This window comes from Peromyscus leucopus, chromosome 14, assembly GCF_004664715.2.
Source record: "Peromyscus leucopus breed LL Stock chromosome 14, UCI_PerLeu_2.1, whole genome shotgun sequence".
NCBI lineage: Eukaryota > Metazoa > Chordata > Mammalia > Rodentia > Cricetidae > Peromyscus > Peromyscus leucopus.
The window spans coordinates 51,122,432-51,148,506 of NC_051075.1; the positions used below are offsets into that span (position 1 = coordinate 51,122,432).

At 46.3% G+C, this 26,075-nt stretch overlaps 1 protein-coding gene across 2 annotated transcripts in view; it reads right to left on the reverse strand.

The window, feature by feature from the left end:
- Positions 1 to 989: 989 nt before the first annotated feature.
- Positions 990 to 26,075, reverse strand: part of Dpf3 (double PHD fingers 3) — a 287,665-nt gene continuing 262,579 nt past the window's right edge. For both annotated transcript variants that reach the window (XM_028877217.2, XM_037210696.1), the window contains exons 9-11: positions 17,113 to 17,225; positions 5,855 to 5,936; positions 990 to 5,358 (exon numbers count right to left, since the gene is read on the reverse strand). In XM_028877217.2, coding sequence (XP_028733050.1) covers positions 5,288 to 5,358; positions 5,855 to 5,936; positions 17,113 to 17,225 — 266 coding nt within the window. In that variant the 3' untranslated portion in view covers positions 990 to 5,287. The remainder of the gene's footprint in view (positions 5,359 to 5,854; positions 5,937 to 17,112; positions 17,226 to 26,075) is intronic.

Consider the following 26,075-nt stretch of genomic DNA (forward strand, 5'->3'; position numbering starts at 1 on the left):
GATGCTCAAAGGGCCCATTCTGTTCATCTTCCTGCCTCCTCTCTCTCTCTTCCCTCTGACCTACTGCAGATTTCCCAGTCCTCTACCCCCTGTCCCTCCAAACACCAGAGGGTCTCCAGGCTCATTAGAAAGACATTTCCAAGCTCTCAATCCATCCATCCTGCTGCTTCAACACTCAAGGCAGGCAACCATGGCCTCCGAAAGAGGATCCTACAGACCCCAAGCCCTGAGAATGCTGGGGAATGGGAAAGGAACCCAACTCACAGATGATCTCAACGGCAGTTGGGGCTGCAGTGGGGGAAACTTGTGGATTCGGGACAAATAAAAAATATGAAGTCCTCCCCATTCCTCAGCTGTGATGCGGGTAAAGCTGAGCTAAGGTCCAAAGGGGCAGCAGACAGTGGGGGACAGGGAGGTAGAGGAAAGGCTGTCTGTCCTGCCAGGTGGTAGGGGAAAGGCTGGCCCGGCCCTCCTGCTTCCCTTTCCAAGTGCTAGAGTCGGGGCCTGTGGGCCCAAGCCCTGCAGCAGCAAAGCCTGAAACGGCGGCCATGCCCAAGGCTGGAGGCTAGCACCACACTGGCTCTGCCACCATCTGTCACTTGACCCCAGCCAGTCTAGAGCAGAGGGGCCTCAGCAGCTGACGTCCGAATGTTACAAGGACACTCATCTGTGGGGGGCGGGAAAATCCATGCGGACCCAGGCCAGAGCCTGGGGGTCCTTCCTAGTTCCACCGGGTGAGGGGCACCAGTCCCACCCCCCCTTGCCCTTCGACGGCCCCCTTAACCAACATGGATCCAGAGTCCAGGAGGCCCAGAGAAAGGAGAGCTGGCTTTTGTCCGCAACCGGGCCAAGGGCTGGCTTTTGTTTCTTTTTTCAAACCCTTTTGCTTTCCAGGACCAAAGGACTGAGGGGAAAGCGTGTGGTGATAACTGTCCACTCCCCTGCCCCCCTCCCCGGCCCTTTGCTTACAGCCCCATCAGCCCCTCCAGTGTACCTCACCCCCACTCAAGGCTCCTTCCCCTCTCTTCTCTTTATTAGGTTCTGCCTGGCTTCCTCACTAACCCCTGACTCCCCTTCCCAACCCCAACTCAGGAACGCTGGCCTACGAAAAGGGACACGGGTGTGTACTGCTCCTGCCTGGAGCCAGGCCTGGGACTCAAACACTTCCAGTGGGAATGTGGGCATGACTGTGGCCTAGGAGCCAACTTCACCCTGTGGGATTTTGGGATTCCCTAAGGATGGACATTAGTGAACAGGAGCACTCCCAAACCCAGTGGCGGAGGGCAGGCCAGGAGGTTCTCAGGACCCTGCCTGGGCCACCACCGGCGGAGCAAGGCTGCCTCGCACTTGCGGGCTGGGAGAGGAAACCACGGTCCTCTTCCATACTTGGGGCAGCCTGGCTGCCGATGATCTTTTCTTCCACCCACAGCAGAGCATAGGTTTCCTGAACTTGAAAAGTAACAATGATCGTTTTCTTCCTTAAAATACCTGGGCTTTTTAAATAGGAGGGCTGGAAGGAATTGTTCTTGAAGACTAATGTCTACCAGGAGTGGTACCCAGACTCCTCCCCCAGACCCTGCAAAGCCTCCCCCAACCTTCCCTGCAGAAGTGATCCTCTCTTCTCTCTCTCTCTCTCAGTTATCCACAGGAGGGCCTCTCAGGCTGAGCCCAGGGAAGCAGCTGCTCCCTCCACCTAGCCTGGGCTTCCTAGCTGGCCCAGAGGCAAACACACACCTCCGAGTCTAGGGACCAGCTTCTGCCTCCGGAGGGGATGAGAAAGATGACAGGAATGTCCGTTCTCATCAGGAGCACCATTCCTGTTCCTTCACCAGGTTGCCTGTCCTGGATCTGCTACAGGCCCCGAATTCAGGGTCTCAAAAGCGTCTAGACGGAAATAAGAGTTTGTTTTCCGGCAGGAACCCTTCAGGGTTCCCATATAAGGATAGAAGGCGACTGTGGAACGCTATAACCCTGCCGGGGATTTGAGGGGGACTCAACAGCATCATTCTTTCCCCTTAGTGACCTCTGCACAGAATGACAGTGGCTACCACAGGCGGGAGGCCCTCTTTTTAGCAAGGCCTACACCAAGATACTTACCAGCGTTACTCTGCTATCCCCGCTAGATTTCTAAACCGGCCATGTTTCTCTACCTCATACACATGCGCAGTGAGGCTCAGAGAGGTGAAGCCAGCTAGAAAGTGACGCAACATTTGAACAAGAACATAGGGCCCTCCGCAGAAGTTGGCTCCCACTCCCAGTGGTTAATCATGCTGATGTGTGTGTGTGTGTGTGTGTGTGTGTGTGTGTGTGTATTTCGGTCTGTCCGCATGCACATGCATTTATAGTATCTTCATCCTCAAGTCCCCAGCCTCCGAGCACCTCCGCATTACCACGCATGCCCAATCATGGTCTCCATGGCCACAGCCCTGGCTTGGGAGCCCTGACCACAGATAACCTGGCCCTCAACGTTTCCAAGAAGGCCTCTAGCTTTGGCTAGAATCCACAAGAAGGTGGCTTCAGAAAGCATTTGGAGTTCCTACAGACAAGCTGGGCTCTGGTGATGGTTGTTTATATAACATCATACTTTGGGCCCCTCCCAATGTCACTGTGGAGTAGAAAGGGCAAGTGTCAGCATTTCCGTTTTACAGATGGGCAAATTGAGATTTGAGGATGCTAAGTGATTTGTCCAAGATCATACACTACTCGGGTAGAGGGGACATTAGAACCCTGGACCAGTGATTCCCGCGCTCAGAGAAAGTGGATACCAATTTTACTTTACGAACACTTTCTTTTTCCCCACACAGGAGGTGGCTCTGTCGCACCCTGACAGGGCATCTCACAAGCTGATCTGCTCTCCCCACTTTCTGCACGGGGAACCAAACTGAAGCCTCCAAAGCACAAAGGCTGAGCCCATTTTGCAGGACTCAGTGAAACAGAAGGGAACCCCAGGAGCCTTCCTTATGTCACCCAGAGTTCAGCTAACCCCAGCACTGCGGGCAAGCTCCAACTGGTGTCTTGACTTGGCTAGAGAGGCCTGTTCCCCCTCAGCTTGGGTGGGCAGAGTAAGCATGGCTGGATATAGAAGAGGGAGAAACCCCCCCCCCATCTGCATGTCTATAGAGAACGGACTCATGCACACTCCATATGGGGACCTGTCCGGTCTCAGAGCCACAGTTTGGGGTTTTAGACTTGTTTGTTTGTTTGTTTGTTTGTTTCCCACTTTTAAGCCAGTGTAGCATTCCAGAACATTTGGACCCTTTTTTCCCCCCCTAAAATTAATTTAAAACGAATGCCCAACCAAATAATTAGCCATTGAGGAGATCCTGCTTTAGGTTTTGTGGGAGGAGAGAGTGAGCCAGCAGAGTCTGGGGAGGAGATGTGCCACTCTGTAGAGATGGGCTATCCCTGCAGCCCTTCCCTGGGCCTTTAGAATCCGCACAGGCTCAGCAACCAGCAGGAGGAAGAAGAGAGCTTGTGAGGAAGGCAGAAATGCTGTCTGGACGGGGGCCCTTTAAATGAGATCATTATGTATGCATGTGACCAGCTCTGAGGCCACAGGGCCTGCAGGAGAGTGACCCCCCACTCTCTTGCCACAGGTCACTCTACAAAGGAGTTGGGGGGAGGGCACACCGCTTGGCTCCATGCCAGGCTGCCCTGGGTCCAGGTGCCAAGAGCAATTAGCCAGGGGGAGGACGACTCCTGCGGAGCGAGCGCGAGCGGCGGAGGCCAGCCTGCATCTGGGCAGAGTGGCCCAACTAGCCCAGGTCTCCAGGGGCTTCTTCGGGAGCTGAAGACTAAAAATAACTCCGGCCTTTGTTGCAAGCTGCTGGACCACGGCGACGGAGCTGATTTCAGGGAAGCAGAGCATGCGCGAGGGTCCTGCTCACTGAGACCTGCCCTTTGGGCAAATGATTTTTTTTTTCTAGAAATATGTCAGTCATCACGCTGTTGCTGCGATTCAAAGACAACCCAACCCACGCCAGCCCACAAGGCTGTCTGTCATCCGACACACAGAGTTCTCGGAATCTAGGCCTCCCTACCCCTTTCTCTAGAAACTTTCTTATTTCAGACGCGAGTCCAGCTCATAGCGGGGGAGCTCAAGGTACAAGGGCAGGCGAGGGTTCTGAATCATGGCCACCTCGTCACAAGTAATCACCACACTCAATGGTCTAGTTAAGTAATGGTCCTCTCTCCTCCATTCTGAAATTTCCAGTCACATCACAGTAGTCACTGGCAAACACATAACTCCACCGAAGTGGAGGAAATTGCCCGGGGAAGGAATTCATAGTGTAGCATTAACACTGAAGGGTTTCTCAAAGCTACACTCTCTTTCCTCCAACATCAGACCATTGAATGGGCAGCCTTTGCCCACCTCTCTGATGCTTGTCTCCCACCAGCAGAAACTGAGCCAGGCCTTGACACTCAATTCAGTTGGGAGGCACCGGGAATCTTCAGCACTTTTCTGTCTTTGCAGACTATGGTTTGTCCCACCTCAAGGACACCGCAGTCCTGAAGGTCAAAGGACAACTGGGTCCCTTGACAAGTCTCTCTTGATGAACAGCAAATACTAACTGGTTAGGCTGGGGTCCCAATTTTTCCTCCCATCTCTCGGGCCCTCTCCACCCCTCATCAAATGGTGGTGCAGTAGATCAAGACCATCCCAGCTGAGGTTTGAAAACTGCAACTCTTCTTAACCAAGCTCCATCTTCAAGATGGCCTCCAAACGTAGACTTTTCCAGGGAAGCTTGTAATAAGTAACAACTTCTCCACAGCATTTTGTTCCTCTGTGAGAGTTTAGGATGAAGAGCCTAAGCTAAGGGTGAAGAGGTTGTGTGAAGGGATCTTGAAACACAATAGGTTTAAAACACACACACACACACACACACACACACACACACACACACCATCAACACACGAGTGATTGGTGAGCAGTCACAAAATGGCTTCCGCTAAAATGGGAAGCGTTGAGAGGGATGCACTGTGAGGGTGAATGTGAAGAAGATTCCACAGGGCTGGGCTGGATTGTTCTTCCAAAGTGCAAGCTCCCTCTGGTAGAAATGAGGAAGGTGCTATCTGAAGTCCCACGGGTGAAGCTGGAAGTCATGGGCCAGGCAGTAGGTGAGTAGAGACCTTGCCCTCTCGGTTCCACAGGTCCATGCCCTTCTGTAACTATTCATTTTCCTTACAGTTGGTCTGTGTGAATATGCTGGAGGAGAGCTCCATCTGGATCAAACAGGACTCCAGTTCAGCCTCTCTGGTGGCATGTCACATTCTGTGACCTGAGGCCCTAGGCCTGGCAGCCAAAGGCTGAGGCTTTCTCTTTGAGCAGCTCCCAGCATAAATGGCAGCTCCAGCTTCCTATAAGAGACAATAGAGCATTAGCAGAAGCCCTTCTCCTAACTGTTGGGCCCCAGCCTAACAACTTTAACGTCTGATAACGCCTATTTGCCTTTGATTTCCATAATATTCAGAGACCAAGTCTCAGTCCTGAAGGCGTGTGACGTCCATTGCTCAGTGCAAAGTGAATGCTCAGAGATATAAATGCTCAGAACTATATCAAGAGCCCCACCCCTCTGTCACACCTCTTAGCCATCCTTGGTACACCTGTACTAGTTCCCTTGGAAACTCACACCTCTCCACTGTTGCAACCACACATCTGAGAAAACTCTCCTATGCCTCAATTTCCCCATCTGTCATTTGTGAAGTTACACCTAACCTCATAGGACTATGATGATGAAATGAGACAAACCATGAAAATCCCTTAGCACAAGGCCCGCACCATAGTAAAGGATCAGTAAGGGGTAGGTGTGGTTGCTGTTACTGTTGTTGTTATTGTTGAGTTCATCATCATTACCTTCTGGGGGCTCGGCCACTGGGGGATTTAAACAGTACATGTGATAACCACGGTCACAGTCATCGCAGAAGAGTAGCTGGTCCTGGCAGATACAAAAGGGGTAAATTGGGGAGAAGAGAGATGTCATTACAGTGTCTGCCCCCAACTTATTCCTCTGCTCTTATTTCCATAAATCAACTTTCCAGGCTCCATTTGGGTTCCTCACTATCCCTTAAACATGGCTTATACTTTATCAACATCTGAAAATTGCCCTCTGACTCCCCAATTATACAAATCCTTCGCCACCTTAGGGCTCTTCTCAACTCATTGTCTTAGAAGTCTTCCCTGATGGCTGCCTTACACTTAGGCTCACAGAAATTCCTTGTCCTGGACTCCCATGGCCAGTGATGTTGTGGATTTCTCTGACCCCCAACCCCAAGGCAATGACCTAATAATACATGGATTGAATTTCCGCTCTTCCCATCTGTGTACTGGGCAACAGCTGAACTGGGTGGTAACATCCATTGCGTCTCAGAGCTCCTTCAGGATTTCAATGTAGATGTTAAGAAAAGCCTCTTCCTCATCTGGGGGTTGGAGCCCAGTGGGAAGCAAGAGATTGGTTGGTTCTAGAAGGAGAAGCCAGGTGAAGGATGCTAAGAGCCTGAAGTAAGGCAGGGCAATGAGGAAGCAGTCACTGACTGGTATAGTTGCCTGGGCTGGGGCATAGTTAGCCACTGAGACAAGGCCAGGAAAGTGGTCACGGGCGTAGGAGAGAGAGGACAGCCTCAACTAGAGATCCAAGGTCACCAGGGAGGGATGTCCTGGAGGTTGGAGATCAGGACAGAGGTCTGGGCCCAAGATATGGGTTTGAAAGTCACTGGTAATAAGTTGGCAAAGTGGAGGTCCCAGGAGAGAAAGTTCAGAGTGTATGACAGCAGACACCTCTGAAATGGTATTCACGGAGGGCTGTCCCTGAAATGATACACACAGTTTTGTATACAGGTAGATATGGGTATTTTGCAAAAAATGTGTATTTCTGAAAATAGGGTAAATACATGGCTTTCACGGAAGTCTCTGAAGTCTTCCCCCAAGGAAAGCCAAGAACACACACTTTCACCATTAAGGGACAGGAGAGACCAAAGGGACCAAAAGAAGCCCAGTCAGGGGAGAGGGCGAAAGCCAGCACACCAGCTTGACTCCCAGGAGGTACACCATGGCATCCAAGACCAAAGAAGCTGTAGGACTACACAATTTGGATATATAATTGTTGTGATATGAAGAGAAGTAGTATTAGCGATGTATTAAAGACATCAATAATCCCTACCACAGCACTGACACAAGGCTCCAGAAAAGGAGGGATACCATAGACTGGACTCCCCTTCCCCACAATTCAAGTATATGAGGGTCCAAGCACATTTGGTATGTGTAGTTATCTAGGATCCTTCCACTTCTTTCCCATTTACTTTTCAGGGCAGTGTTTGCTCATGTTCATGCCCATGATAAAGATCATCTTAAAGGAGATCTAACCCCTATATCTAAGAGGCTGGATCCACTGATAGCTACAGTGCTAGTGGGATGGCGATTTCATTCTGGGATCTGCAGGAGACCTTGTGAGAAGATCCCCAGTGTCCCAGCAACCACCCTACTCACTTGTGGACCCCTATTAAGGCTCTGTATTAACAATTTCAGTAAGACCAAAGTCTAGAAGCAACCCAAACGCCAGCCAATAAGAGACCAGCTACATAAAACCAACAAAGAACCATGAAACCCTAAGGATGGGGATTGTGGCTATAGATGGCTGTGGAATGACTTCTAGGATATTCAGTGGAAAAAATCAGAAATGGAGAAAGCATACCTATATTCTTACCATTTAGTTATGGGTTCAGTATACAGTACACATGCTTACATTTAAACATAATGTAAAAACAAACTTTGTAATTTTTAAGAGGTCATCTGTAAGCAAAGAAGGAAATTAAGTTTGGAACCAGAACATGGAAACTAGGTTTTCTTGACTAGGTCATTCTTTCTAGATTTCTTTGTGGAACTGTTTTGTATAGTCATAAACCAAAATTAAAATCTTACTATCCTTAAAAGAAAATTCTTCATAAGCGAATATACTTGTATATCTAGCTACACAACTCCAAACAGAAAGTATTTGGGGTGATGACATATCTTCTTTATTTATTTTTTTATTTGGGTTTTTTTTTTGATTCAGGGTCTTGCTGTGTAGCCCATTCTGGCTTCAACCTTGTGAACCATCTGCCTCTACCTCCAGAGTATCCAGCTAACCCATGATCTTAACAACCACGCTAAATGTAAACATGTGTGTATATTTTCAGCAAGCATATTATTGATGACAGTATTAGAACTGGTTAACTACCTATAGCTAGTTGCATGTGTGTCAAATGTGTGATTGTGATGGTATCACTGAAAAGCAAAATATTTTACATGCTGAAGGAATAGACATGAGATCAATGAATTAATAGAAAAACCATATGATTAATTCTAGCTGCAATCTAGAAGAATTTGAATAAATAGATAGTGTATTTTGTCTTTTAAATAACAAAAATATGTTCTAGATCTGGCATTGAAAATGTTCTGAAGCCAGGTGGTAGTGGCGCATGCTTTTAATCCCAGCCCTTGGGAGGCAGAGGCAGGCATCAGACCTCTGTGAGTTCATGGCCAGCCTGGTCTTCATAGAGCATTCCAGGCCTGTCAGGGTTATACAGAGAAACCTTGTCTCAAAAAACCAAAAAAGAAAAGAAAAGGTTCTGAAGCAATGATAAATGCAGTAAACCTTAGCCCCTCCAGACCAGCAGTCTTGAGGAGATGGATGCTTTCAGACTGGCCCATGAAGTGTACAGATATCTTCCTTTGTCCAAAAGCGAGGAAGCTATGGAAAGCTCTCAAGATAGTGTTGAAAAGGCTTGGTCTCCAGCCTGAGTGTTTCCATGGGCTAAAGAGAATTTTAACTGCAGTGGATGGAAGCAAAACACATTTAAATTCTTCAGTTCATACAGACAATATTTTTAAAACTTAGTCCCTTTGGAAGATGTTAAGGAAATTGATACTTTTATTTATTTTGATACCACTTTAGACTTAGAGAAAAGTTGCAGAAATGGTAGTTTCTCTATTCTCTACCTAGCTCTCCCAAATAGTAACATCTTAAACTGCAGGGTAAAATTACAGAGTGGAGATTACAGTTGGTATAATGTTATTAACTGGCCTATGAAAGGGCTTTAATTTCCTCCATTTCCCCACTTGTTTCCCCTTTCCCAGGATCCTACATAACATTTACTTTTTTGTCAGTTTGTCATGGTCTTTAATTGTTTGTTTGTTTGTTTTTCTTTTACTTATTCATTGGAGTCAGTTTTCTCTTTCCACCGTGTGGGTCCCATGGATCAAACTCCAGTTCTTGGACTTGGAGGCAAGTGCCTTTACCCCCTGAGCCATATCACAGGCCTTCTCTGTTTGTATTTGGGGGGGGCAGGGTTTCATGTCGCCCAGGCTGGTCTCAAAGTCACCATGTAGCCAAGGACAACCTTGAACTCCTGGTCCTCCTCCTCTGCCTCCAAGTACTAGAATTACAGGTGGGAGCTCCCATACCAGATTACACAATACTGGAGACCGAACTCAAGGTTCCACGTGTGCTAGGTAAGAACTCTACCAAGTAGAGCTATGGCCCCAAGTTTACTTGGGTTTTCTTTGTGTCCCTCAGTCTGTGACAGTCCCCCAGTTTATCTCCCATTGCCTTGACACTTTTTAATTAATAAACTGCATTCATTGATGATGTCATACATATTTATAATGTATTCTGGTGAGGCTCCTCCCAGCCTCTCTCATTTCTCTCCCACCCCTGTCAAACCCATTCTACCTTACAAATCTCCTTCTCCCATATTCATTGATTCATTCATTCACTTATTCAACTTCTTGTTTTATTTTGTGCCCCCACAGAGTTTAACTGGGATATCTGTGTGATCCTAGGTTTGAACTATCCATTAGAGTCTGGTGGGCTCACCAGTCAGCACATGACTGGGTACAATGCCCACCTCATGCCAGGATCTGTTAGTCGCTAATAGTGCAGTGGTAGTAGAGTCCTGTGGGTCCCTTCCCATCCATAGCTGACTGCTGGGAAGGCCTGACTTGTGTAGACCCAGGGCCAGTGCACAGCTGCTGTGAGTCCATGGCTTCCATGGCCGTGTCCTGCTCAGAAGATGGCATGTCAGGGCCCTTCTCCCTATCTTTGGTGCTTACATTCTTTCTAACCCTTCTTCCGCAATGTTCCCTGAGCCTGAGGAGGGTGGTGTAAATGTTTTCATCTAGGGCTGAGTCCTCCACTGTCCTTTTTTTCTCAGCATCTTATACCACCATGTGTCTGCATTCACCTCTGTCCACTATAAGCAGAGACTTCCCTGATTACAGCTGAAGAAAAGCCTTTGTAGGCACACACAAATGTTAGAGAGGCTGTTTATGCTCTCAGAAATTTGACACCTTTGAAGAATACGGGTTGGGGATTTTATAAACTTCATTGGATGTCTTGGACGAATCTCTTCCCATATGAAGACTGAGGTGTGCAAGCATTTTTGGCAGGACCATCACTAAAGTTACATTCTATCCTTCTCATTGCATCCTATCAGGGTGTCACTAGAGGTGGTATGTCTGGTTACTTGCAATATCATCATATAGCTAGGGTGGTGACTGTCAGTGTGAAGTTACTAATTTTCCTTTGGTAATATGTAATTAGGGACATATTTTGAGTTTATGCCAATATCCTGTTTTACACACTTTTACTCACTATATTTTAAAAAATAACTTGATGCTTGCCTAACTGTGGGCTTGCTTATGATTTCTCCTTCTGTATTTATTCATTGGAATTCCACTCTAAGGAAGTATGTACTGTCTTCATATTCCTCCCTCTCCCTCTCTCCTTCCCTCCCTCCCTCTCTTCTTCCCTTCCTCCCTTCCTCCATCCTTTCAATCTCATAATATAAGAAGGGATATTTGTGTTATTCTTTATGTTTTAAGCCAACAGTATCATTATTTTCTTTCTCAGTTGTTCCTAGCTTAGGCCATTAAGTGTTCTTTCAGGTTGTTGGTTCTTGTGTTCTTTAGACACACACTGTCACTTTTTTCTAACACAGCCCCACTTTCTGACATCACAGGATATTCCAGGCATGTCCTATGTAATTGGTACCCCATCCTGGCACCAGTCACTTCTCTAAGGATCTCTGGCTCTTTTCACTAGGGAATTCTATTTAGAATCAATCTCTGAGTGTTGGGTATCCTTGTTGCTTCTAGGTCCTTGCTAGGTTTGAAGATGAGTCATGCTCCTCCCTAAGGTCTACATAAGCTTGGTACCCAGGGCAATGGTACTGGGAAAGTGCTGGAGACCTCTAGAGGTGGGGTCTAGTAGCAGGGCTTTAAATCACTGAAGATACACTTTCTCTCTCTCTCTCTCTCTCTCTCTCTCTCTCTCTCTCTCTCTCTCTCTCTCTCTCTCTCTCTCTCCCCATCTGTTTTTGTTATATGAGCACTTTATTGTTACATGCTTTCCCTGTTAAGTATCCTCACCAAAATCCCAAAGCAACTGGGCCACTTGATCTTGGACTGAAACTTTCATAACCTCCAAAATCATGAGTTAGGTAATTCCTTCCTCTTTATACACTAATTGGCACATTGCTGTAGTAATGAGAAACTGACTGACACAGCCCTCTTTGCCAACATATTTAGGAAATAAATGTGTGTATCTATATCATTCATATATGCTTATACTGACTGTGAGTTCACACACACACACACACACACACACACACACACACACACACACACACACACACCAATCTAAAGCCAAAGGATTCAGGCTCCTCTCCTCCTCTTTTATGGTTATTCTTACTCTGGCACTTAGAACCATGACTATCTGTCACAATATTCAGCTATTCATTTAGACATATAAAGTCACTTTCAGATTTACTAATCCGTATGCCCATGAAAATAAACTTCTTAGCTGGGGTACAGCATTCGCGATGCAGCTGTGTCTGTCTTTAGTCTTGCAGCACACAGTCAAAACACCATTTTCCAAACTCCTTAGGCTAGTTCTTCTCTCGGCTCCTCAGTCTGGTTATGCTATCTGCTTGTTGTATAGATAGAGTCATGGCTTTCTGTCTGCTCCATTTAGCTTGTCTAGCCTCCTGATTAGCATTAAATATGTAGCTGTCTATGAAACTTACTCTTGACCCAAGCTATCCAAAATGAGTATTCCCAAGGCCATGTTGGTCCTCCCTTATCCCCACTCATTCCCACATCACTGTATTTCTCCTCCCCATTTCCATCCACTCCTGAAGATAATCACTCCCATTACCTCCTTGTTTATTCTTTTACACAAGTGCACAGATGTACATGCATTTCCTTATGTAGCCTTTTCCTTCCAATGAACGCAGTCTACCATCAATAAGACATTACATTGAACTCTGTTTCATCCACTCATCGTGGAAATCATTACACATCCATGCACAGACATCCTCCTCTTTTTTTTTTTTTGGTTTTTCGAGACAGGGTTTCTCTGTGGAGCTTTGCGCTTTTCCTGGATCTCTCTCTGTAGACCAGGCTGGCCTTGAACTCACAAAGATTCGCCTGCCTCTGCTTCCCAAGTGCTGGGATTAAAGGTGTGCGCCACCACCGCCCGGCCCTCCTCATTCTTTATATAGCTTCATGGCACAGCTTCACCAATATCTATTCTATCATTTTTCTGTGCATGTACATTGAGGTTATTTCTGATATTATTTTTAATTAATAAACCACCTACCAGACATCTATTTCTGTAGTGGGGTGTATCCTTCAGGGTAGACTCCCACAGATGGGATGGCTCAGTCAAAAGTGAAGTGTGCAGTAGTTTTGTTAGAGATCACCAAATCCCCCACCCCAGAAGGATCATGTCACTTTGCACTCTCTTTAACACTAGATGTAGGAACCAGTTTCCTTATAGTTACATACGTTGTTATACTTGAAAAAATTTTGCCCATCAGATAGATGAGAAATGGGGTCTTGGTTTAGCTTTGAGTTTCTTTAATTGTGAGGGTGTTTGAGTGTTTATTTCAATGTTTAAGGATCATTTTTATATTGTTTATGAATCACCTTTCTTGCATGTTTCTTCTTGTTTATCAAGTTCCTGGTTCTCTGTCTCTCATTCATCAGAGCTCTTTATATCCTGGGGCCATTGGCCCTTCCCCTGCACCGGCTACAGACATCCTTTCACTGGATCGTGGCTTTTGACTATGCAAATTTTCAGAGTCTAATTTTCCAATATTTCACTTTATTGTTTCTCTATTTTGAGGCAACTGGAAAACCTTTCCTAGTGTTTGAAATGAAAGATGAATCTGGTGCTGGTCCGGTCTTAGTTTTCACATTTAAATTCCCAGTCTATTTGGAGATTGTTCTTATGTCTGGGTGTGAGGTATGAAGCTAATTTTGTCTTCTCCCAAACGGCTCCCCTATTGTCCTGGCATCATTCATTAAAAAGTCTATATTTGACACAGTAATTTTAGATGCAACCTTTATCCTATAATATATTCCCCTATGTAGGTGGGTCTATTCATAGGCTTTCTTTTCTCTTCCAACTGGTTTATTTGTCCACTTACATATCACTACCATACCATTCCACTCTGGGGGCTCCCCAAAAGATTTAATGTCTGTTTCCAGCATAGTTTATCAGAATTTCCTTGCCCATTTTCTTTTCTGAGCCCAGGTTTTATGTAGCCCAGGCTGGCCCAAAACTCACTACATAGGCAAGAATGATCTTGAACTTCTGATCTTACTGCTTCTACCCCCGTCCCTAAATGTTAGGATCACAGGCATGCTCTACTCTGCCTAGTTCCTACTGTGCTGAGGATTGAACCCAGGACTTCAGGCAAGCTAGAAAACACTCTACAATAGAGATACAACCTCAGCCCTTCCTCTGCTATCCAAACCCACTTCTTCTTCCGCAGGGACATAAGTATCGGCCTGTCTAACTCCACAAAGGAAGCTTGTTGGTGCTGCTCCTGGTGTCCATTTGCAAATCAACATGGGCAAAACTGGTGTCTCTGTAGAGCTGAGTCTTTTTATCCAATGTCATAGGACACTGTTCCACCAGACCTTTATGTTTTCAAACACATTAAATTTTTTGTTCATAGAGACTCTGCACATTCCTAAATATGGCTTCTTGTTGCACTGTAAATATAGCAATGTTTACTAATTCATTAGTTTTTACTTTTGCAAGATTCATTTTTAATTGTGTGTCTGTCTGTCTGTCTACGTGTGGGTATGTACACAATGAGTGCAGCTATTGGCAGAGGCCAGAGGCGTCTGATCCTTTGGAGCTGAAGTCACAGGCAGTGGTGAGCCACATGGTAGAGATGCTCAAACCAGAACTCAGGTCCTCTGCAAGAGCAGTTTATACTCTTAACCACTGAGCCGTTTCTCCTGTTCCTAGCTTTCACTTTATATATTCAAGTTAGCCCTATAGTTTCCCAGACATACTGCCACCTCACATGAAAATAGTGTCTTAATATAGGCGAGGCTAAATGTTCTGTATTTGAAGTGATTGAACCCAGAAGTGCTTCCAATTTGTGTGTATAGGAGGCATATTTGAGTTGAAATCCAAGAAGAAAGAAAAAAAAAATCCGTGTGTTTCATATATGCTTTACACACATATCTTAAAGGTGATCTTATGCAATATTTTAAATGATTTTATGCTTGAAATAAAGTTTCGAGCAACAGAATTTTCCACCTGTGGCATCATCTTGGTAATCATAAAGCCCTGGCTTCTGAGCTCCCTGTGGATCAGCAATGCTCAACTGGTATTGTCATCTGTCCTTGTGCCTCTAATCTATGTCTCTTGTCAAGTGGTGCTAACTAATATCTCTACAAAACTATCGGATGCTGGCAGCATTGAGAGCATCCTTCTCACGCCAAGTTTGTAATGTTGATAGAAATATATCAAGTATTTTCTCATTAAACATGATATGGGCTCAATCAGAAAATATATTTTCTTGTGTTTAGAAGCAATCTTGTAGTTCATGTTTTCTTGAGTGTTTTTTTTATTTTCATGAATAGATGATGTTTTTGTTAAGATTCATTTTATTTTAATTATACATATGTATGTGCGTCTGGGACCAGGTATGTATTTCTCAATGGAGGTGCCCCATAGGCCAGAAGAGAGCATTACCATGGAGCTGGACTTGTAGGCAGTTGTAAGCCACCTGATGTGGGTGCTGGGAACTGAACTCAAGTCTTCTGCAATAGCAGTACATGCTTTTAACCATGGAGCCAATCTCTCAAGTCCCATGAATAGACAGCCTAATGATCACATTATTTTAAAAAATGATAAAGGAAAAAAGCAACCACATATGCTGCCTTTTATATATGGTACCAAAGGGTAGCATGGGTAAGTTTCTTACTATGGAAGTACTCCAGATAATAAAAGAAGAACCTATCAAGTAAGAAAGTGACTAGTTTGCAGCCTCTAATGAAATGGTCTCACTGAATGCCACGTAGAGGTACCATCACAAAAAGAGAGACACCAAGGACAACAGTTGTGGTGATATTTTATCTGTGTCCCCCAATAAAGTTTATCTGAGGATCAAAGGAAAAAGCCATCCACGGTATTAAACATAGAAGTCAGGCAATGGTAGCACACACCTTTAACCCTGTCACTCGGGAGGCAGGGATCTGTCTGGATCTCTGTGAGTTCAAGGCCACACTGGGAACAGAGTCAGGTGTGGGAGGGCACACGCCTTAAATCCTAGTGCTAACCATAAAGGTCTGGAGGTCTGTACAGACAGGCAGAAAGTGACAGAACTGAGCAGGAAGAGGAAGTGATGTAGCTGGGTGGAGAGGAAATGAGATGGCGTAACAGAAAGGCATATAGATGTAGGTATACAGGAAGTAGGTCTCTTTGACGGAGGATCTCCAGTGGGTAAGAACGTGGCTGGCTTCTTTCTGCTTCCTCCGCTTTTCATTCCAATTTCTGACTCCAGGTTTTTATTAATAAGACCTTTTAAGATTCATCTTACAAACAGACTCGGTCAAAAGTGTGTACTGATGACCCCACAAGAATGTGTTCAGAAAAAGGAAATCCTGGGAACTCCATTGAACAACTGATTTGTAAGGTGGAGGGGACATCTATGTATTATTTGTAGAATGCAGACATTGAAAGAAACTTCAAGATACATCAGCCGGCTGTAATGCTCAGGCCTCATTTGGATCTCAATTGCAGCAAATACATTTAAGAGACAACTGACCGAGTTGAAATATTTATTGGACATTTAATTATATTAAATAGTATTGATTTGAAGCTATAGTAAAATTTTGGTTATTTTCCGTTAAAAAAGTAGCTATTTGTCTTTTTATAGGTGCAGATGAAATATTTACCCGTGAAGTTATATGGTGACTAGGATTGAAAAGTAGGGGCCAGGGAGATGGGAGTTGGTAAAATGCCTGCTGCACACTCGTGAGGACCTGATTCCAGGACTCCGACACCTGCGTAAAATCTAGGCGCACACTTGACACCACAGCTTTGGGTAGAGGAAGCAGTGTATGGAGATAAAAAGGATCCCTGGAACTCGTTGGCCATCTAGGCTAGCCAAACTGATGAGTCTTTGGATCAGTGAGCTATCAGTCTCAAAAATCAAGATGGGGAGTGATGGAGGAAGACAGTTGATATAGAACTCTGGGCTCCACATGTACAAGCATGTGTATACACACCTACATAAACAGGTACACACAGCACACGCATAAAGGATAAGATATTAGTACTTATGAAAAAAGACTGGACACAGTGGCCATTGTTGAAGCTGGGAGGGAGTACATCAACTTCCTTATTCTCTCAACCTTTGAATGTGTTTGAAATTGTCCGTAACAACAACAAAAAAAGTTAAGTATCCTGCATTTCTTGCATTTACTTTGTCATCCAGGTGAGATCAAGCACTAGAATGTGGTGAAAAACAGCCAAGTGCATCCCACCCGAAGCACTGGTCACCAGTCACTAAACTCTGGAGAGCGAGTGGCCAGGCTGCTGAGGGTAATGGCCAAAAAGACATCCTCTGCTGGCCACCTCTGGCATCTTTCCCTAAAGGCACAAGGACCCCAAGGCAAAAAGTACAAGGGTTTCAAGGGCTGTAGAGGCTTAAAAAAGATGGTCATTTTCCCCAGAACCCGGGGCCCGGAGCTCTGTCTCCTTTCCACCTCTCAGAGGGCTCCCAGCCCCTCTGCCTCTTCTTGACACAGGGATAACCCAAACTCACGTCGTTCTCCGAGGTCCCACACAGGATGCAGGACTTGCATTCTATACACTGCCACTTGTAGGTCTTGACCGCCTCGGTCATATTCAGAGTGAACTGCAGACAAGTTGGGTGACCTGAAAGAAGCCAGAAGCAACGGTATTAGGACAAGAGTGTGACCTGTACCCCTAACACCACCAAGTCCAGACACATCTTGGCAGGAATATGGAGGAAGGCCGGTGTGGCACTGGCTGGGAAACAGACTGGGAGTCTGAATGGGGCTCTATTCACAGTGCTTGCCACCTCCAGTCACGCCAGATAAGAGGCCAAATGGAGAGATGGGCATGCACCTTCTTACTAAGTCCCATCCAGTTCCTCTTCCCCCGAGAGCCGTGTGTCCCATAGGTGTGACAAGTAGAATAGAAAGCTGTGATCAGAGAGCACTATAAGGGGTGATGTGGAGCGCACAGTCCAAGGCAACCTGGTGGGAGGCATCAGCGTCACCTCCCAAGCTCTAGATGCAGCTGGAGCAGGACAACTTATCAAAGCTACTTGGAGCTGGGACCTCTGTGGGGCATTTACCCACCACCCCCACAGTTCCCCAGAGTTTTCTTGAGTGCAATCAGCAGGAAATATTAGATAGAAGGATTTATAGCGGAGAATCTTGCAGAGATAAACAGATAGAAAATAAAGGATAGCCTCAAGAGGGCCTGGAACCTATTCCAACAGGCCCCGACTATCTCTGACCCAGGGTTTTTATAGAGACACCAAGGGGTGGAGCAAAAGACCTGCTCCCCCAGCACAGCCAAGTGCAGACCATCTCAGACACCTGCACTCAGGCCCGTGGTCCTGATCATCCTCTATGCGGACCTGCTGGGTAAAGCCGCGAGGAACCCGAGAACAGGCTCCCACAGATCTCCTATTCGCACTGCCTGAGGGCGTCAGGGATCACATAAGGTTTTCAGGGACAGTGCTTAGGGGTAATAGGTGGCATTTTGTGGTTCCTTGAATCTCCAGGCCCACAGCCAAGAGATGAACAAAAGCCCAAACTCTGAGCAGTCACAGAAAGGCAAGAAGAGAGGAGTCTGGCAGGGAAGGCATGGGAGTGACTATCCCAGCCAATGACCAGGTCTGTCCTCCCAGGTCTGCCGTGTTAGCTAAGCCTACAGCCCCGTCAGGAGAGGGACTGTAAGCTGGGACCACAGATCACACAGCCCTGAAGGAAGGCCTGAGGCTTGACCTGCCGAGCAGGACTCCATCAGCCCCCACTGAGTCTAAAGAGCAATGCCATCAATGAATAGACAGCTGGGAGCTACAAAAGGTGCAGACCTTGGCCTTCTAGATGTCAGGGAAGAGAAACTTAGATGATGTCCCCAGGTTTCCTACTGCTGTGACCTGGACAGGCAAAGGCCACTGCTGATTCTGCTGTAAAGAATCAGCAGCTTGGCCCAGCCCAGGGCCCCATCCTTCTCCAGAGCTCCCACTGCACAGAGCATTTGCCCCTTCCACGTGAGGGATTTCGTTTCTTAAAGGATACTATAAACAGGGGTGGGCACCGATTAGAGTTAGTGTCACTTACCAAGGGTGCTGTCCCTAGCCCCCAGCAGAGCCACATCCCAGCAGGAAGCCCATGCTTCCCTTCGGAATCCTCAGAGAGCCCAACGGACCATGCTCGTTTGGGTGAAATACCAATACTTACGCTAGTACGTCAGCATACGGACCTACCAGATTTTGGCCTCCCCAGATATAAACCACACTGAGGTTTCTGGGAGTGTTAGCGTAGGAGTAAATAACCAGTGGTGGGAAGACAGGAGAAAGAGACGAGGCCAAAAAGAAACCTGAAATTAAAAGCCTGCAGGATATCCCGCTGATATTCTGGAAAACGTCTCAAAGTAGGATCTAAGGAGAATACTAGCCAAGCTGTTTCCTCCACTGACCTCTCAGAGTGAAAACAGAATGGGAATAGCAGGGACATTGTCAGCGGTGGACTCAGCGGTATGGGCTACAGGTGCCCAGGTTCTCTGACAGGACATTGTTGGAAAGGATGGAGCTGAGATCGTGGGACATACACCCACCTAGGCAAGGTGGTTTTGTGCAGTTCTCTGGCCTTGGGTCATACCCCAGCTGTAAAGACCCAGCTTATGCTAAGAAGTGCGCATTAACTCAACAACTGTTTCGTGAGCAGCTGCTAAGCTGGCTGTTACACTAGACAGAAAAGATACGGTGTGAGCAAGACACCCTAAGCCCTCCAAAGAGACCTCACATTACAAAACCCCTGTGCGCAACTGTTTAATCACTATGGTGTGACTAACACCGTAAAGAAAAGCAGAGTCGGCGATGAAAACCAATGGGAGCTCCTAGCCAGAGAGGTCAAGGAAACCCTCCAGGGGAAGAGGCATAAGTCATTACCGGGCAGATCAAAGTTAACTGGGTGGGAAGGAGAGAGGATGCCAGGTAAAGGGAGCTGCGTGTGCAGGCTCCGAGCAGCCAGGAGCTTTGTAAACTAGAAGAAAGGGAAAGGCCAATGAACATGAGTGTAGCTTCTTTGTAAAATGAGGGGGCAAGAGGGCACCCGGGAGACAATGAAGCCAGACTAAATAGGCACTTACGGCCCTTATTTAAGCATTTGGGCCTGTGAAGTCATTGAAGGCTTTCAAGCAGAGCAGAGGCCGGATGATTGCGTTTTTTTTAAGAAGCATTCTTAGGCATAGAGGATCTTGAGGCTGAAGATGCAGTTTTGGATCTTGGGGGTTACATATGGGTCAGGTGACATAGAACTACGCAGAGGCACACATCAAACATTCACAATCATGTAGGTGCACACGAGCCTGTGACACAACAAAACCCGAAAAGGGTCTAGGATCACAATAGCTTTGCTATTGTGCGTGGGTATCTAAGATGCTCATCACTGGGGGGAAGGCACAGGGGATCACTGCCATTTCATACAAACCTACAGTTACTTCCAAACAGAAGAAAAGACCTCTTAAAATAAGAATAGACAAGTGAAAATGTACATCAGCAGGAAGAAAGAGGGTTGGAGGAAGAGAAGGCCTGGAAAGGATTTGCTGCAAGGTTGAGGAGGATGCAAGAATTTTTGCCAGGATTGGTTCTGAGGCTGATGCAGCCAGCAGAAGAGAGACAGGAGGATTAGGCTCAGGTGGAAACCTGAGAGAACAACACCTGAGGAAGTGACAGGAAGTGCCTTGAAGGTGGGAAAGGGGGCATCTGAATGAAGAAATCAGACACAGTGCCTTGGAACCACTGAGATGAGGGACACCATAGGAAGAATGTATGGTAGCCCTGGAGAAGGGAATCCACTCTGTTCTGAGCAGGGCAGGCTGGATCAGGGAGGGGAACACAGGGTTGAAAGTTCACAAGACAAGTATGGACTCGAAGTAGAAATAATGCCAGGCGTGGTAGCACAGCTTTGATCCCAGCACATGAGAGCCAGTGGCAGGAGGATCTCTCTGAGTTCCAGGCCAACCTGGGCTACCAGAGACATTGCCTAAAAAGAAAAAACAAAAAACAAAAACAAAAACAAAAAACTTGAGATTGATTTTGCTAACTAGGTGGTAATTGGAAATATGAGAATCAATAAAAGTAGGAAAAAGAAAAATGAGAAGAAATAAAGGGGAAGGGATTTTTTAAAAAAAAAATCTAGGACTAAGCTTTGAGGAATCATCTATTTAAAGACAGAAGAGCTGAGGATGGAATACGTGCCTATAAATCCCAGCACCACGGAGCCTAGAGCAAGAGGATGGTGAGTTCAAGACCACCCTGGACTACATAGTGAGACCCTGGCTTCAAAATAAAAACAATGGAGGAAAGAAAAAAAAGTAAAGAAAACAGAATGGCCAGAGAGCCAAGAAGCAAAGTGGGCCAGTATGGAGGGACCATAGCCAAAAGAAGAGATTTCGAAAATGGGTCAGCTGTGTGATACTGCAGGTTTGTCTTTGTTCCATAAAGACCCTGAAAGAGGGGGTATTGTCTATGGCCATACCATCCTGAATGTGCCCAATCTGGTCTGAATGAGGGAGTGTTGACAGATCAGCACAAATGCTGTCCTGCTAATAATAACATTCCTCATGGTGCCATCTTCCCGAGGAAGGAAGGTCAGCACATTCCATGGCCTGGAACTCAGCTGGCAGCTGCATTGGAGCCTCTGCCTGGGTGGGGCTAGGGTGGACTGTGTGGTTCCCATATCTCCAACACAGCAAATGCTAGTCATCAGTGGATTCCGTGTCTGAGTTCTCCTACAGCAGGCATGCCCAGTCTTTGACATTGCAACACGATATTGTTGTCTACGAAGTTCACTCTTGAGAATGGCACGATTGAGTTACAAAAATAAATAAATAAATAAAATCTTGATAATTTCACAATGTTTTACAATTTTGTGTTGGGCCACATTCATAGCTATCCTAGGGCACAGGTGTCCTGTGGGCCACAAGTTGGACACATCTACAACCTCTCCACAAACCCTGTGCTGAGTTCTAGGGACATTTTGGGGTGGTAGCTTTAGTTAGACAAGTGAATGGTAGTGAGTGGATGTTAGAAGCTCCTATTAGAAATCTGAGGGCGGGGGAGAGGGCAGGATATCACACAGGCTTTCTCTGTGTTCTTATTTTGAGAAGGTCATTGGCTTTCCAAAGATCTTCTGATATGGAGGAAGAGACATCAGCCACCATGCTTCCAGCCTCCAGGCTAGAACTAGCCTCAGCCCCAGCTCAGAACTCAAGGCACTATTCAAACAAGAGAGGAAAACGGGGGCACAGGAATGTTTCTCCTGCTTCTATACTAGGGAGAAAGAGGTGCAAAAAGTTTGGTAGCTATACAGACAGGTCCTAAAACCAAGTCCAGAGTCAAGTTATTTGCCACTGTACCAAGTTGGCCATTCTCCAAAACCTAGAAAAAAAAAAAAACTCGTAGAATGCAAAACTCCAAAAATATGACGTCTTAGATATCTAAGGAATGTAAAAGGACGTAAAAGTGCACACTGTTGGGCAAAAGAGAACGTTTCCAAGGAAAGCAGTGGGAGCTTGTTTCTAAAGCCTCACTGCTGGGGCCAGTTTTGTCAAGAATTAGTGCTCAAAGTTCATGTACGTAGGAGAGGAGCAGGCACAGTCTTTCCAATCCAAGGGGTGAAGAGAAGAGAGGCGTGTTGCTGTGAAGCAGCTTGCTGAGGCCCAATTACCACTTGGTTGCTCTTGGAAAGTTAACCACCATCTTTAAATGTACGTGCTTGGAAATGTAGGGCTTTTCCCCATATCTCCGGCTTTCTATTTTTTTAAAAAAAAAAATTCCTTTTATTTTATGCGTATAAGTGTTTTTGCTGCACATATGTATATGCACCGTGTGTATACAATGCCCTTGGAGGTCAGAAGAGGGCATCAGAACCCTGAAACTGAAGTTACAGATGGTTGTGAGCCACCCAGTGAGTTCTGGAAACTGAAGCCAGGTCCTGTGCAAGAGCAGTAAGTTATCTTAACCACTGAGACATCTCTCCAGCCCTCCATCTTTCTTAAAGCAAAGAATACCTACACTGCTATTTAGCTCAACATCTTGAAAGTTAGACAGCCAAGCAGTGGTGGTGCACGCCTTTAATCCCAGCACTCAGGAGGCAGAGCCAGTCAGATCTCTGTGAGTTCGAGGCCAGCCTGGTCTACAGAGTGAGTTCTAGGACAGCCAGAACTGTTTCACAGAGAAACTCTGTCTCAAAAAAAAGAAAAAGAAGGGAAGAAAAAAGAAAGTTAGGCAGTTTACTCCTAGTCCCCTTGGTGCAATTGGTCAATAGGACATTTGTAAGATTCCAATTGCCTAAAGATTTAGAAAGTGTTGGTTGGGTATTTAGCTCAATGGTAGGATGCATGCCTAATAAATACAAGGGTTTTCATTGTCTCCAGAACAGAAAATGTCAGCAGGGGGTGGGGGGAGGGTACAAGCTGCAGTATGTATGATTTATCCCAACAGGATCATTAAAAATCAAGTCCTTGCTGAAAGTTGAGATCCAAAAGTGAACTTGGTGTAAAGATGCATTCCTTGTTGATACCAATCTGCTCCCAAACAGATCTCAACCCTCCCTATAAGCTCCAACAGGAAATGTCATCCACAGCCACCTATTCAAGAGGCCTGGCCCCTGAACTAGGCTTTCAGATGATAGGGTTTGGCTTCATGGGGCTATTTCAGCAGATGGGAAGGGAAAGGAAGCCAACACAAAATAGGAAATTTCTCAGACGAGGGAAGACAGACTGTGGAGATAAAGGCACGGGGTGTTCAGGATACCACAGTAGAAATGCGAAGGTGGGCCTCTGAAAGCAGTGACCACTGCCTTGCCCCTCAAAGGACAGACATATCTCCTGTTCTCACAGAGCGCATGTGCCTGGGTGATGGACATATTCAATGTATAGCAACGGGCTTCGATGGGGGTTGAGTCAGAAGTCACATATGTAAAACGCAAGGCAAAAGCCAGTGTTCATTTCATAACCACACACCCTGGTTCTCCTACACAACTGTCCCCACACCTGGACACTTTAACCTTTTAGGGAAAATGGCATCTAAATACACCTCACTGATTAAGCCCACGTTCTGATTATGGCTCAGAAGCTAACATATGTCTTTAAGTATACTGTTTCGTGCAGCAGACATCCCATGCAGTGAAATTCAGTTCATTTTCAACCTACCCTGGGCAAAAATAAATACACAGACTGCTATGATGTTTTTCTTGTGTTTTGATTCCCATTAAAAGACTTTTTATTTCATTGTTGCCAATATTAAATTTGGGCTTGGTTAAGCCACATCACCAATTAAATTAAAGGTCTAGGGGTAGATTATCTTTCAAGGTTTGTGCTGAAAACATAAATAAGAAGATACAGAGAAGTGTAAAGCCAGCAGGCTCTATTATTTATTCATTATGAATTTATAAACATCTAATTACATTTTATTACCTTATTTATCAATGTTGAGCTTCAAAAAACTAATTTCTCAGGAAAGGGGAACCTGGATATCCAAGGTTCTCATAAAAGCACATGTAAAACTCAAAATGTGTTCCTTGGTTTTTGCTGTTTCGCCTATGGACATTACATGAAATGCATACATGGCATCACTTTTAACTTGAAGCAGTACCAAAAACAAGTCTCCATGTGCGCTCGTGAGAAAATAATCAGGAGGCTGGAGAGAAGGCTTGGTGGGTAAAGTGCTTGGTGAGCAAGTACGAGGACCTGAGTTCAATCCCCGGCACCCCTCTAGAGTAAATACAAATCCCGGCAAGGCGGTGCAGGGCTGTAATCCCAGGGCCAAGGAAAAGCTAACCGAATAACCTCTGGGGCTCGCTGGTCAGTCTAGCCAAATTGGGGGAAACTGATCCAAGAAGACATCCAGTGTTGGCATATGGCCTCCAGATGCTATGCACATGCACTCAGACATACCTGAACACACACACACACACACACACACACACACACACACACACTAATAATAATAATAAAAATAATTCAGCTCAAATTGTAAATAGTTATCCATGTTCATATACACAAAAAATTATAATATTTACATATTGAAAATGCATTTAGTTTTTCGTTTTGCTTTAAACTTTTTATTGATTCTTTGTGTCTTTCACATCATGCATAACGATCCCATTCATTTCCCAGTCCTTTCATATCCACCCTCTGCCCTTGCAACCTCCCCCCAAAAATAAAATAAAATTTAAAAGAAAAACCAAAATGAACAAATCGCTGGGTGGTGGCGGCGCAAGCCTTTAATCCCAGCACTTGGGAGGCAGAGGCAGGTGGATCTCTGTGAGTTCGAGAGGCTAACCTGGTCTACAGAGTGAGATCCAGGAAAGGTACCAAAACTACACAGAGAAACCCTGTCTTGAAAAAACAAAAACAAAAAAACAAACAAACAAACCAAAGTCTCAGTGTGGAAGCTGTAGTGTGGCCCAGTGAGTCACACAGCACACCCTTTAGTCCGTCCATCTTTACTTGTAAGTGTTCATTTCCATGAGTCATTGGTCTGGTTCGAGGCCTCTGGTTTCTGCTACACTATCGATGCTGGGCCCTCATGGGACTCCTCTTGGATATCCTGTTGTTGTTCTGTGCATGGAGATCGTGCTGTTTTGGATCTGCAGGACAGGCCCTTTCACATGCTCCAGCAGTTCATAAATGAGGTGAATGTTGGGGTGGGCCAACTCATAGCCCTGGTTCTTGGCCTGGGTGGTAGCTGGGTTGGTCGGGCTGCCAGCTCTCCCTCATTACCCCCAGGGCAAGTTCTCCAGCACGGCCCCAGCTAGCTCACCCAGTGCAGCAGGCAGCAAGGGGCAGGGCCAGTTCTCCTGCTCTCACACCCTCAGGGCAGCTCACCCGCACTCATACCTCCAGGGCCAGCTCTACTGTTTTCCCCAAGGAGGTGCAGGGCCCGCTCTCCTGAGTACTGCAGTTGGTGAGGTGCAGGGACCCCTCTCCTGAGTACTGCAGTTGGTGAGGTGCAGGGACCCCTCTCCTGAGTACTGCAGTTGGTGAGGTGCAGGGACCCCTCTCCTGAGTTCTGCAGTTGGTGAGGTGCAGGGACCCCTCTCCTGAGTTCTGCAGTTGGTGAGGTGCAGGGACCCCTCTCCTGAGTACTGAAGTTGTGAGGTGCAGGACCCCTCTCCTGAGTACTGCAGTTGGTGAGGTGCAGGGCCTGCTCTCCTGAGTACTGCAGTTGGTGAGGTGCAGGGACCCCTCTCCTGAGTACTGCACTTGGTGAGGTGCAGGGACCTCTCTCCTGAGTACTGCAGTTGGTGAGGTGCAGGGCCTGCTCTCCTGAGTACTGCAGTTGGTGAGGTGCAGGGACCTCTCTCCTGAGTACTGCAGTTGGTGAGGTGCAGGGACCCCTCTCCTGAGTACTGCAGTTGGTGAGGTGCAGGGCCTGCTCTCCTGAGTACTGCAGTTGGTGAGGTGCAGGGACCTCTCTCCTGAGTACTGCACTTGGTGAGGTGCAGGGACCCCTCTCCT